Source organism: Poecilia reticulata, chromosome 3, assembly GCF_904066995.2.
Source record: "Poecilia reticulata chromosome 3, P_reticulata-male-v2, whole genome shotgun sequence".
In the NCBI taxonomy this organism is placed as follows: Eukaryota; Metazoa; Chordata; class Actinopteri; order Cyprinodontiformes; family Poeciliidae; genus Poecilia; species Poecilia reticulata.
Window position 1 is genome coordinate 20,032,168 of NC_088832.1, and position 13,982 is coordinate 20,046,149.

The 13,982-nt window shown below is 39.7% G+C and overlaps 1 protein-coding gene across 1 annotated transcript; it reads right to left on the reverse strand.

Annotated features, from left to right (window-relative positions):
- Positions 1–3,343: 3,343 nt before the first annotated feature.
- On the reverse strand, positions 3,344–12,282 carry LOC103462539 (transcriptional repressor CTCF). Its single transcript, XM_081605193.1, has 13 exons — positions 12,120–12,282; positions 8,046–8,310; positions 7,779–7,961; positions 7,309–7,681; positions 7,031–7,201; positions 6,690–6,823; positions 6,480–6,600; positions 6,245–6,394; positions 5,956–6,116; positions 5,690–5,872; positions 5,444–5,603; positions 4,729–4,878; positions 3,344–4,644 (listed from the first exon to the last, which is right to left on the reverse strand). Exons 2-13 carry the CDS (start codon positions 8,289–8,291, stop codon positions 4,394–4,396), a joined length of 2,283 nt encoding a protein of 760 aa, XP_081461319.1. The 5' UTR covers positions 8,292–8,310; positions 12,120–12,282; the 3' UTR covers positions 3,344–4,393.
- Between the last annotated feature and the right edge of the window lie 1,700 nt (positions 12,283–13,982).

Consider the following 13,982-nt stretch of genomic DNA (forward strand, 5'->3'; position numbering starts at 1 on the left):
GGTAGAAGCCCCGAGGGTTGCTGGTCCGAGTTGGACCCGCAGGCTGGGAATGAAGGGACGACGGGGGCGAGCATCTGGCACTTTTTACCCATAAAACACAGCTGGCTTGCTGACAGAGTGTGGTGTGCTACACCGCTGGGTAAATTATGTTGTTTCGACTAATTATTACAGTTTCGGGGAATCAAGGCACGGAAATTAGGAGGAATAAAGTTGATGTAACTGGGATAATAAAGTGTGGATTCCCTTTGCAGAGGGTTAAAAACACACCGCACTGAGCTGCAAACTGCTTCCACGTGTTTTAGTTGTGCCAAATTTTCCTAAAATCCATGCGGTGTTTTCCACAGCTAGCTCAAAAGAATTTGTTGCGTATGCATACAATGTACAAGAAAACACAATAAAAGGGAGAAATTGGTTGAAAACATGTAATAAGGATGAAAAAAGACCGAAAATGTATAAAAAAGCTCTGCCCTATATGTCAACAGAGGAATGTATGCGTTAAAATAATACAGAAAGAAAAAAACTGACCACAAAATACTATCTGTAGTCAGCAAACTAGATTTAACAGTTATTACCAGTAGTTTTATCATCAAGTATAGCCTAAAACCTTTGCTCTCCATTAATGCAGTCACTCAGTTACAGTATTTTTCATTTTTATTTGACTTATTTATAGCTCTGGATCAATGTTGTAATTCTAGGTGGCTCTCAGAAACCACATGAAATCAGAATACCATTGTCTCTTTATGGTCACATTCTGAGTGTGCAAATGAAATTGAGCAACAGTTATTAAAAGTTTATGAATGCACATTTGGGGCAAAAGTATTCGTGTCTTGCAGCTGAAATTGAACTCAGAGAAAAATATTCTCTAGGAGTTTTGTAATTGTATTTTAAAACAACTTCAAATTCTTATTTGCGTCACACTTACTGTTGCTCCAAATGATCCAAAAACAAATCCACATACCTGAACTTATGAATATTTATCACTCAGGCACAAAACTCGGAGCTGGTTTGACGTCAGACCAACGCGGTAACATCGTTCTAGATAGAGTAAGAATTTCAACATGGTGATGCTCATAAACGTTGTAATACGTCTTACATAAACAAACACCACTTTTAATTTGATCAGTTTAGAGTTATGGGCGCCACAATATTTACTTTAAGATGTAATCTTAGTTGTACGTCATGTAAAATAAACATGTTTCCACCACATCTTACTACCGTTGATGAGAGCGGCGGCCATTTTGAAACGCGAAGTCCGCAGCCTTCAGGTGTAACTGGGGCTAGTAGGAGTTACTGCCAGTTTCTCAAAGGGAAACCTGACTTCCGGTGCCGCTCCAGTTGATTTTGCTCAACTGGAAAGTCGGAATTTCCTAGTTTCAAGAACAACGGGAACACGTATTGTAATGTAGCCTTCTCTCGGTCACCTGACAGCAGGAGGGAATGGCGATGGCGCTTTTTGCTGCCACTTACACACTTTCCGCAACTTTAAACCATCAGTTTAACAAGATTTTTGTATTATAATTTAAAAAAACGGTTTCAGTCAATTAACAGAACTTACATAAACAACCAAACCTTTAATTTGACCTGAGTTTACACACTTTTAATTAAGGTGTACTATTTGTAATTTTACACCGTTTTAAATATTAAATGGTATGACAGCTTCTCAGAGATAGAGGACCTCCACCATAGAGTCCATCTTCCTTCCCAGTCATTGCTGATGTCTTTCCATATTGGCATAGTGTTAACATGTACGCTTCCTGACAAGCAAACTACCAAAACATGCTTTTATGAAGATGGTCACACTTGTTACTGATCACTTTATCAAAGGTTTTTCATCAGCAGTAATATAAAACTGACTTGGATGGATTTGTATGTTTCTTACTAAAAGATTTTATTTAAAATCATTATGAAATTTGTGGTATTTTTCTACACTTGAGGTTTGACGTCAACTTCAGTGGAGGCCCCTCAGGCATTTCTCTCTGCTTAAACTTTTACAGTGAAAATACTCAGATGGAATTAGTATCCCAGAAGCACAATCAGTTTATAAAAACTGATGCTTTTTTCCTGTTCTTGTAAATTAATAGGAATAATAACTGAAAGGCAACTTCAATTTAAATCTAATTTGAAATGTCTCTCAGAACATAAAAAATAAAAGTGTGGGTAACACTTTATTTGAAGGGGTGTGCATAAGACTGACATGACACCGTCATAAACATGACAACATCTGTCATGAACATAAACATGATCCTAAAGTCTTTATGAATGTTTGACTGTTGTCATGAAGTGTCATTCGGTAAATGACACTTTTGATACAAAGTTGCTCTAAAAGTTGCATTGAAAGTCCATTAAAAATGTAAACTCTGCATTAAATTATCATAATTTACTAAATCAGGCAAAGTTGACACTTTTAATGCAACTTTTAGAGCAACTTTGCATTAAAAGTGTCATTATTTACCGAATGACACTTCATGACATCTGTCATAAACATTCATAAAGACTGATTTATGTTCATGACAGGTGGTGTCATGTCAGTCTTATGCACACCCCTTCAAATAAAGTGTTTCCAAAGTGTGTATATCTGATTAGTGGAAGCATTTGTAATTGGCCTCAACTTGCTTTGCCCATGTGACACGTTACATGAAGCACATGACAAGTGAAAATCAAGCCAGTTATGCTTATAAAAAGCAAGTTTAAGTTTTTACATATATATTTCATGTAAAAACTAACTCAGAATTACCACTTTTCTAAAAAATAGTGAAATTATTTGAGCCATTTCTACAAATTGCAGACCTCAAATATGGAAATGGGTAAAAAAAAAAACAGTAAGGAAGGGTGATGAGTCAGAGGAGGAAAATAAATGACAAGGAAGGAAACAAGATGAGAGCACAAAGAAAGGAGGAGCAAAGACAAGTAGGACAACAATGAATAACAAAAGACAAGAAAAAATGGTGAAGGACAAGGAGGAAAGGGAAGCAGGACACAAGAGGAGGGAGGACAAGAGACAGATATGGGGGAACTGAAGTCATGAAGGGCAGAGCAGAAAGAAGGAAAACAGGGACAAGAATAAAAAGGACACAAGGATGGAAGGACTGAAAAATGAAGAGGACCAGAAAGAGAAAAGAAAGAAAAGGACAAACAAGATTTAAACAGAATAGGGATTAATATGTTGAAATACAATTATTTTTTCTCATTTGTTCTCCTTTATCCAGACCTGTAAAGAACTATTGAGTTATTTTGAGTTTGTACATTTCCAGATGTCTTTAAAACAGGATGCACCTCAAGCCCAGCTAAAACTCAGGCACATTTTTCCACTCATCTGTCATATAATAAATAAACAAAGCAAAAATCAGGCTTTCCAATTTAATAAAATATATTTGCAAGCAAAATATGTTGACATTTTTCATTTTGTTGCTTTTTCCCAACCAGCCAGCCAATTTTAACAAAATGTGTCAAGTGAATTCTTGCTGCAACCGTACTAACATATCAGCAGAGCCAAACCAGTTCCTTTAAAAAACATAGATCATTACAACTGCAGAAACTTAACAATCAGTCCCATGACTACTTTTATTGGTTGTACAGTCATACATCTGTTCTCAACTGCCAGTTATTAAAAGGTCATTCAAGCTGCTACGTAGCTTCGCCAATAGTACAAAAAGGAAAACATTAACCTAATGTGGAATGACTACACATGAGAGCAAAACTATTTAGTTTTTTTTTTGTTTTTATCTTTGCACTCATATGTGACAATGTTTAGTACATACACATCTTCTACAGGTATTACAGTAGCAGGAAAGGAGCATGAGATAAGCAGTCTATTAAGCTTTTAAAAACTAGAATATGATTTAAGAAAAGAAAGAAATTGTACTAACCACATAGGAAGGAAAAAAAAAAAATCAAGATATTTCATGGTTTGTAATTTGAAGTGGCTGTAATCCGAGACAGTCGTTTGTTCGTACAATTACCTTTTTCAATTTGGGCTTTAAATATTCAGGTTCTATTTACACTCTATATACCAGCCTAAAATGGCAAGAAATGTCCTAGAAAAGGTTAAAAAGCTCATCCAGATATTTTTGAAGACAATTAATATGGATTAACACACACACTCTACTTTTGTAAACCAAATCACCCACAGAAACTGCAACAAATTACAGCCACCTCAAACTAAAATGTACTAAAATTTGTTTTTGGTTTGATAAATCCTTATTAACATTTTCTCCCCCGCTTGTCCCAAGTCTTTATCGACACATTATTAAAAAGTACATTTTTTTAAATTATAACAGTGATGTTTTCTGTGCATGGTGCAAGGTTTTGTTATCCTAAATGCCAAGAATTAAAATAAAGATTTAACCAAAGGTTTGGGAGGTTGTTTTTTTTACAGATTCCACCTTCACATAAATCATCGGTCCATCATGCTGAGGATCATCTCAGGGGTCAGGTCTCCGTTGGGTGGGGCCTCGCTCATCTGCACCTCCGCCGCCGCCGCTCCTTCTACCTGAGACAGCTCCTCCAACTGAATAGTCGACTTGACGCCGCCAACCACCACCTCCTCCATGGCGCCCTCTTCCTGCTCCGCACCGACCTCCTTCTTCACGATGATGTCATCCACCTCCCCTGTGACCTCATCCTCCACACGGATGATGGCAGCGGCTGCAAAGAAACCCGGGTCAGGATCTGGTGCTACAGAGTGAAATGTCCGAGGGTGAATGTCTTAAAAACGAGAGGGAAACTTACGGTCAGGCTTGTTCTTCGGGGGGCGTCCACGTTTCCTCTTCACCGGGGGTTCAACTGGTGCAGGAATTGGGACAACTGGTTCGGCTTGTTCGACTTCGATCTCGTTTAGCATCTCATCTTCCTCGTCTTCTACTTCATCCAGTTCTCCCTCTGCATAAAAACAGGCCTGTTAAAACCTCCCAGATGTCTGGACACATTTTAATTAGTTAGATGAAGAGTTACAGAGACCATTTTAATGAGCTTTATAAACAACAACAAAAAAACATCAAACTAAATTCTTAAAAAATGTCTGTGGTGCTTACAAACAGAAGTTTCTAAATTTCTAAAAATGCATCTTTCAGAGAAAATGTGTACTTCACCTTCTGTTTTCTAAACAACCAAAGGAGGCTTGTGACAGTTTTTAATATATTTTGATAATTTAATAAAAGTTTAAATAAATGAGTTCTCCAGCCACCGGGTCCTGGACTACTAACCAGTCATGTGTAATAGTTTTGTGGATACTATCAAGCAGTTTTACTTAGAAAAACCAGGCAGCGCTTCAGAAAGTATTAAGATACGAAGTAAAAAGAAGCGAGCAGAAAGAGAAGCAAGTCGATTCTCATGTCCACCATGAGAACTGACATGGAGGACAGTGTATGTTGTTGTGGTTGAGCTGTGAAATGTGCAGAACATAAACACATACATAAGCTTAATCTTAAAATAAAGTTTGAAGTACCAGTGTTTTCGTCGTCGTCGTCATCATCATCATCATCATCATCCCTTCTGCTCTGCATCTTCCTCTTTCTGCCACGCCGTCCCTTCTTGGGAGACGGGTCTCCATTTTCGTCTCCACCAGCTTCACCCATGCAGTTCTCTGCGTGACGCAGCATTGTGTTCTGTTGAACAGACCAAACTTTAAATCTCTGACAGCCACCGGACAAACTACAGCGGCTAGCTACACTGAAACCTCAGCACGTTTTACCCTGCGAGTGAAGGTCTTGCTACACTTGCTGCAGACGAAGGCAGTGGGAACAAAGTTTGGATCATGGTAACGCTTGAAGTGCATATCCAGAAGTTGCTTCTGACGGAAAGTCTTCTCACACTGGCTACAGGCAAATGGCTTCTCCCCTGTGTGTGTACGCTTGTGCATAATCATGTGGCGCTCCTGCAAGACAACACAACAACATCTTACAATTGGCAGTTTTCATGTAAAGTCTTAACTCCAGGCAGCGGATGTTTGCATCCCACCTGTCTGCAGCAGTAATCACACTGGTCGCACTTGAAACGTTTCTCGTTCTTGTGAGTCTTCTGGTGTTGGATCAGAGCGTAGCGCTCATGAAACACGGCGTCGCAGTAACGACATTTCTTCCCCGTCTCGATAAACGAGTGCTGCTTCCGCAAGTGAACACCTACAGAAAAGGCGACCAGGTTAATATTATTAGAGAGGAAACGCCACACAACCTAAAGTCGCTCATTCTGAAGAGAACCGATTCCAACACCATGTCCGATTTTGTTCCTACATCCTGACAGGACTTACCTAGATCGCTCTTGCGAGCGATCACCGTATCGCAGTGGGGGCAGTGGAACTTGGCCACGTTTTCTGTGTGTTTCTGCAGAATGTGCATCTTCATGGTGCCGCTCTGTGTGAAACGGGCGTGGCAGATGTAGCACTCGTACGGCTTCTCCCCTGAAACACAAAGGAAGGAAAAATATTATGATACCCTGCAAAAACGTGCAAACGGGTTAAAAACAACAGGCCAGGTGTGTTTTACCTGAATGTGTCCTCATGTGTCTTTTCAGCTTGTAGGTGTCTCTGCTGGCGTAGCTGCAAAGGCTGCACTGGAACGGCCGCTCCCCAGTATGAGAGCGGATGTGCCGTTTCAACTTGCTCACCTATGAAAACAAAATTAAAATAATTGCTTCACAGTACAAGTAAATACATTTACAAACTAAATGCGACACCCTTGAATAAACCTAAGTACCTCCACACTGGAATAGTCGCACATTGAACACTTGAAGGGTTTCTCATGTGTGTGTTTGTAGCGACGATGGCGCACCAACTCTCCACTGGTCACAAAGGCCATGTCACAATCTGTGCATTTGTGTGGCCGGGTGCCTAAAATGTAAGAAAATGAGAATAAACTTTTCTGTATTGGTTTCAAACATTTGTATATTTATGCATGTAGTCAACAGTCAATTTGCCATATGCCGTTTAATCCAGCTTTGACAGAACCACTTGATTTACCGCTTCAGTAACTATGAATACTAGAAGTGGTACCTGATGATGAAGTATAATTATTTTAATATCTTTGTCTCATTATACCTGTGTGTGTGTTCAGGTGGTTCCTCAGCAGCGTGACGGTTCTGAAGGCTCTGCCACACAGGTGACATTTGTGCGGCCGCTCGTCAGTGTGGCTCTTCATGTGTCTATCCAGATTAGAACGTCTTGGACAGGTGTAGCTGCAGAGCTCACATTGGAAAGTTTTCTTCACACCTAAGAACAGACAAAAAAAAAAGAAAAAAAAGTAAAACTACAATATAGACACCAAAATGTAAGTAGGAAACTACCCCTCTGTTCAAGTGCTAGAAATGAAGATGGACCTTTTTTCTTGATCTTGGTGGGCTTTGGAGGCTTCATGTTGCCCACGACCTTCTCAGCATTGACCTCTGACAGGAGCCCCTCCTGCTGTTCTTCCTCAAAGTCGTACACAGAAACATCCATGTCCCGATCTCCCTCTGCATACCGAAGTCGGCTCTTTTTGCCCTTTTTCCCTTTGCGGATAGCAGTGATGGGCTGGTAATCTGGATCCTTTGACCATTCTGGGTCTTCTTGCTGAGGGACAGCAGCTTCAGGTTCAATCACTTCCTCATCCTCCTCTTCCTCCTCCTGTGTTGCTTGGAGCTCATCGTGAGCCGCTTGGAGCTCTTCCTGCTCTACAGTCTCCACCTCACCATTCGCTCCCACTTTTACAACCTAAACAAACCATTAAATATTCAGTATAGAGCATCAAAGCTGTTGAATAATAATCTCAACACCATGGATTTAAAAGAAGGAGGAAATCATTTCTCACCTGGAAGCCTTCGGGCAAAGGAAGGGTGTGACAGATAACCGGTTCTGCATCCTTATTAGCTCCTGACGCCTCAACAAAAGTGGCCTGGAGCCCCTCCACAGTTGTTGTTGTGACCGGGACCTGGACCAGCTGAAGCTGACCGAGACCCAATGCGGCACCGGCCTGCTCCTCCATATTCACCACCTGCAGAGAACAGCTCAGAGCTACAATTAAACAACTCACGACACGTCAAGTTAATTACAACCCACGTTGGTCACCTGTACACACCTGAAGTGTGATGATCTGACCCTCGTCTCCCCCGGTAACCGTCACTGTGCCGCCTCCCTCCAACACTTCTGTTTTCATCTGCAGCAGAGTGGGATCCAGAGCGTCCATCACCATCATGTTCATGTCACCGGCCACTTCTCCCTGCGCCGCTTGTATCAGAGCCTCTCCGCCCTCCGGTAGGACCTTTCCATCAGAGGCCAGGGCGGCGGCCTGAGCCGACTCCATGGAAACGACCTCGCCCTCCATGGCAATGGGCTAACCAACGCTCTGGGAAGAAAGGGTTGGAATGGTTAGGAATAAGGAAACCAACCACTACCCAGTAGAGGTGCTGTTCAAGTCTATACTTTGTCAATTCAGATCCCAATGTCATAAATATATCATTTCTCGGAGGGATGCACCAATATGAAAAATTTGGCAGATACTGATATTTGATATTAACGTTGTCATTAATAAACGATAAAGTTGCCGTTAATAACCGATATTTAACAATACCAATAACAATCCCCCAGAAAACTTGCTAAGCCTGGTGGTTCACCGTGTTTTTGTATTAAAAGATGCCAAGTTTACAGGAAATGTAAAAGTATTACTTTGCAATTATATGTTACAGGAAAAGATCTCCAATGAAATGCTATTTAAACCCACAGCTAGTCTAAAAACAACAAATTTGCACTTCTGTTTAATCCAAATTAAATCAGCAGCTCCATCAGGCCCTCATAAACGCTAATATTTTAAATCAGACCACAGATACATAAATGTAACAATTGTTTAGTGAGATTATCAATGCTGTGATTCAATTGTTTAGGCATACATAAATTAAATGATTTTAAATTGTTTAAAATTTAATTACAAGATTTTAAGGTGCTGGCAAGTATACTTTGTAAAACTTCAAAGAACAATATTTATAGTTAGATTGTTTTGTTACCATAGCAACAATCTGATGCTGTGAGTTTAATCGTTGAATTTACACAAATTAGTAAACTGCAATTATTGCTTTTTAGGCTGGCCAATTTAGCTACTCCCTTCTCCTATATGTTGTTCTCCTGATGTTTTTAGCAGCAAAAGCCCCCTCTCCCCCAGATCTCCGTGCGGCCGCGCGCATTAACTCCAAGTAGACAGCGCATTTGAAATGGTTTGATGCAAAGTGTAACCAGAAAAAAAATACTAAAAAAAATAATAAAATAATATAAAATCAGAGTGATGCGTAGACCGGAGGGCGCGAAAGCTCCTCACCGGGCTGAACCTGCATAATGAGGTTAGCGATGGTCATTATCCACAAACGCTCCGGCCACAGACATAAACTTTACAGGGAAGACAGACATAGAGCCACACGCTGGGTAGCGTGTTGAGATGTAAACGCCCCATATAATTGTTCATTCACAAAGATAAATCATTCTCACCACTTCACAACACGCACCTCTGAATTCGCTACAAGTTATTCCTGCGGTTCACATTGAGCTGCGCAACCAGAGCTAACGCGGTGGGTTTTAAACTCTTACCTAGAGTTCTCCTAAGGATCATAATTCCTCACAGTAAATTGATGTAAATATCCATACAGGTCAGCCTGTGTCCAGTTTGAGTGAAAGGAGGCGCGCGCGATCCTGCTGAGGTAAAGCAGCGGCAGCGCGCGAGGCAAAGCGCAAAGGCGCCAGCTGTGTGATTGGTCCGTGCGCGTTCAGGTTTAAATGCATAAACTATAAACCTATGTATTATAAACCTATCCTTTAGGAATAAATCTGTTCTGGTAGTGAAATACTAAGAGCAAAAGAGACGCTTGCAGCCCGGCTTTAAAAATAAATAAATAAAAAAAATAAAAAAATATATCAATATATATATATATATATATATATATATATATATATTTTTTTTTTCCCCCTATATATAAATATATATATATATTTTCCTCCTAAAAACGTAGACAAGCAACGCTTAGCCTGGCAGCGGGGCTAGTAAGGCCGCCAGGCTTGACAGTAATAGATGAAAACTATTGGTTGTTAATATTGGCACAGTTTTATTTCGAGGGCCGATGCTGATGTCGATATATCTTGCATCCCTAATTTCTCTCCCTCCTACTTTTGGGTTTATCTTAACCTAAGGTATACTTATTTGTGTTTTCATTAATCATAATCTAGACAGGCCTGATTCAGATGTCTGAAATTAACTGTACGATGTGGGGCAGTAATTAAGTTAATCAGACATCAGTGTATCCAATAATAGCAGCAATGTTGCTTAGAATAACATAATTAAAAAACTGGTGCATATAGGATGCCAGCCATGAAAAGACACATTTACATGCTTAACATTTGTGCATGAGGTGGGAACGTTAGCAGTTGCAGAGCAGACCTGAGTTAGTTCGGCTGAAACTAAAAGTTATAGGCATAAACCAATTAACACTTCAAGTGCCACAAATATTTAAGATCGATTTGTGAGCTTGTCACTTGAGCACTTGAAAATAAGGTGGAGAAAAATGTGTTTGCACATTTATTAATAGATAAAAATAGCAAGTGCATCTGCTTGCAACAAAAATGTGCTGACCTCAAAAGTGCCATCATTTCCAGCTTCAAAAATCAGACACAGCAAAGTTTATGGGCTTCAGCTGCATCTGCCAGACCTTAACCAGTTTGTTTTTAATCTAATAAAGATTTAAAATAATCTCAATTGACAGAATGAGAATTGTTCAAGGTAAATCAAGAATACGTTTCCGTGTTACACAGTGAACCATTTCTAACAAAAAACATTTGGATGTGATCTACTGATATTCTTAACATTTATAAGCAAGAAGGTTAAACAAAAACAAAGAATTTAACCCAGGAATGGGCACGAAGCATAGGCATTTATACTAAAAACTATAACTTTCATCAACTTTTCCACGTGTTTATTCTACAAGAAAAAAAAAACATTGAACACAATGCAACACAATTTATTAACAGTAAACTATTTATTGCAACTGGGTACAGAAGTAGACGACCATTTGGAATAAGTTTGACTAACCTGTGAATTTAAATTTTAAGTCTATATCGCCGATACCCTACATCTACACGACACAACCCTAATTACCACAAGCCTTTTTGCCCTTTGATCGCGCTGAAATACTCAAAAGGACTTTCAACAAATCAATGCTGAGACAACATAATAAACTACCAATACCTGAAAGCATCTTTACAATCGCTGCATTGTTGTTTTACCAGCTCAGATAAAACAAAAATAAAACTCATCAGTGCAAATCAACTATTAACAGATTTAAAATGTAAAAAGTATTTTACTTTACGTGGAGCGCTATTTCCCGCTGCAGTAGTTTCAGCAGCACATTTGGGTGAGTATTAACACGTCTTAAAAATGTAAAACAAATAACCTAAGTAGTCCAAGTTGGAGCGCGCAAAACTAAAAATAATGGAGGTCATGTTGGAGTGCAGGTTAAACCGAGTTGTAGCGAATACAATTACAGTAATTCAGATTAAAACGTGATCATAAAGTGCAGTTTCAAAGAAACCGCGAATCCGACGGTTTAACTGAAAAAAAATGGAAAACGACAGTCAGTTCACGTCTTCCTGCGGTGATAATGAGACACTGATGGGGTTTGACGGTTTCCCAATCACAATCTGTCGATCAGCCAATCCCCCAGCCACTCATCTATCCGTTTTTAAAAACCAGAAGTTACCCGTCTTCTGTTTGCTTTTATTTGATCTGAAATAATTTATAAGTTGGGTTTCGAGACAAGAACTTGGCTAAGCTTCGCTGTGTTTAAGTGGGGAAGCGCGACAACGTCTGAAAACAGGAAACAAAGGGCACGATAAGATGGACGTCAGGCCTGAAAAGACTTAAATCAGAAATACCGATAAATACAACCATCCCCACGTAAATACACAATTATCTCGTCTGGAAGCCTCAAACATACTTGACAGATTCACCTAGTGGGGGTTTATAGAGGCATTTAGTGTATTTTGGATAACGATAGAGGGAGACAAACACCCCCCGCCAGCCGCCTGGACGGTAAGCCCTACCGTGACACCTAGAGGCCGTCGACGGCTCCTACAAAAACCTCTCCTTGTTTGGAGGCAAAATGATACTTTCACTTACTACAGGCTGGTTCTTTTCCCCGTTGTAGTCACTTCGAACCTCAGCGCCGGTGATTGCTCCTCTCAATCCTGCAGCAGACGGTGGTGTGTGCTCTGCGCCGAGCTCTTAATTTTCTCCCGCTTTGGAGGAGTAGGCCTAACACAAAATGGCGGTCCATTAGAAGCAGCGCGCATGCGCGCTCACAGCGGCCTGAGGTAGTACAGGGGAGTGGCCCCGCCGTAACTTTGTGTTATGGGCGCCAGATTTGAAATGAGGCGTGGGCGTGGCGACACGACTATTATAATCAACAGAAGCTAGAGGGGGGAGGGGGGGGACGAAAAGCGCTCTAACAACATGTGCAGATCAGTTCTGGTGTAAATAAACTTACCCCAGACAAGTACTCAAAGCTTAGTCAAAATAGTGACTTAGATTGGAGTAGTACATAAAGTTAACCACAAGAGGGCAGTGTGAGGTTTGTTAGAAATGGGATAAATTTGAAATATATGGAACCACGCAAGTGACAAAAGTTAAAACTAAAGCGTTAGAAAACTGTTTTATGTGCACTACAGTATGTAAACAGGTTTATGCAAGGGTTGCCCATCTTGACTATGTTTTCCTTGGGAAAGAGGTTTTTAATGTCAGTTTGATTTTACATTTCCTTTAATGTCCAGCACATGTTGATCTGTGTTTTTAGTGCAAGCATAGATAGATGGGATCAGCACAATATGGGATGTGAATTAAGGCTATTGCGGTGCACTATGTACAAAAAGAACAGGATTCCTTAACTTCATTTCTAATCACACTTCTGAATGTTTGGTTCGAGAGTTTTCTGGGTAAGTTTCTTAGTTATTCATTTTAAAAAATGTAAAAGTAATAAAACCCAATGAGGTAACAAAATTCCAGTGGTTATTTGTACTTGTAACAATATACAAGTGCTTTTATTTGAATTAAATTATTTCAACCCAACTTGATACACATACACACTAGGGGTGCACCAATTTATCGGTGCCAATTTTCTTAATTTTGGTAGATTGGTGGTCAGACAATTTTTATATGTGAAGCCGATCTTATACACCAATCTTATACCTTGGCAAAGGTTTAAAATATCAACCACTGTCCTCTTCTCTCCTGTGAGAAAGGTTTGACTGATAAACCATTCCACCAGATCATGTCTGCATGTTTGCAGTCAACAATAGTTATCCCACTGTTGCTAACTCAGCAACGTTCTATAACTATATTTCACAACATTTCAGACAAAAAAAATTGGTATGGGCTAAACTTGGAATCAGCAGGTCAGGCTTTTTAAAAGATTGGTAATCAGCGATTGGTCAGAAAGCTGCAGATAAAAATTAACAAATGAGAATATAGAAAATATAAAATATATTTTTTTCCAATTTTATAAACAATTGGGACCTGTGTGCACTTTAAACAGGAGAGTTTTATTTGAATACACTCAACTTCACTGAACTCAAACAACAGTATAATTTGGTTATTTAACCAAATTATGTCCATTAGCAAATCTTAGACTACCATGTACCAATCTGATGGCGTGGATTTTATTTATGTTTATACGCATGTTGCCACATGGAACTTGCATTTCTATCTAAAACTATTTGCAAGGGAAAGGTGAACGTCTGTGCTCTGTAATATCAGCCACATTTAGAACAGAAAGAGAAACACAGGCTCATCTGCAGTCTGTGCCAAAGTGACCTAAAAACAAAATGATACTCATGAAGCATCCTTTGTTCAAAGTTTTAATAGTCGTTTTACTTTTTGCAAGCCGTCAGAAATATCAGAAGGAAAAGAAGGAAAAAATGAATCTAATTTATGCCGGATGTTTGTTTTTTTGAGTGTGCACAACCTGAAGAGCAATTTTACTCCATC

Coding starts and splice junctions, on each gene's coding strand:
- LOC103462539 (XM_081605193.1), bottom strand. CDS start 8,291: ATGGAGGGCGAGGTCGTTTCCATGGAGTCGGCTCAGGCCGCCGCCCTG. Junction 6,395..6,479: donor ACACATGAGGACACATTCAG/GTAAAACACACC, acceptor TTTGTGTTTCAG/GGGAGAAGCCGTACGAGTGC. Junction 5,604..5,689: donor GCAAGACCTTCACTCGCAGG/GTAAAACGTGCT, acceptor TCTGTTCAACAG/AACACAATGCTGCGTCACGC.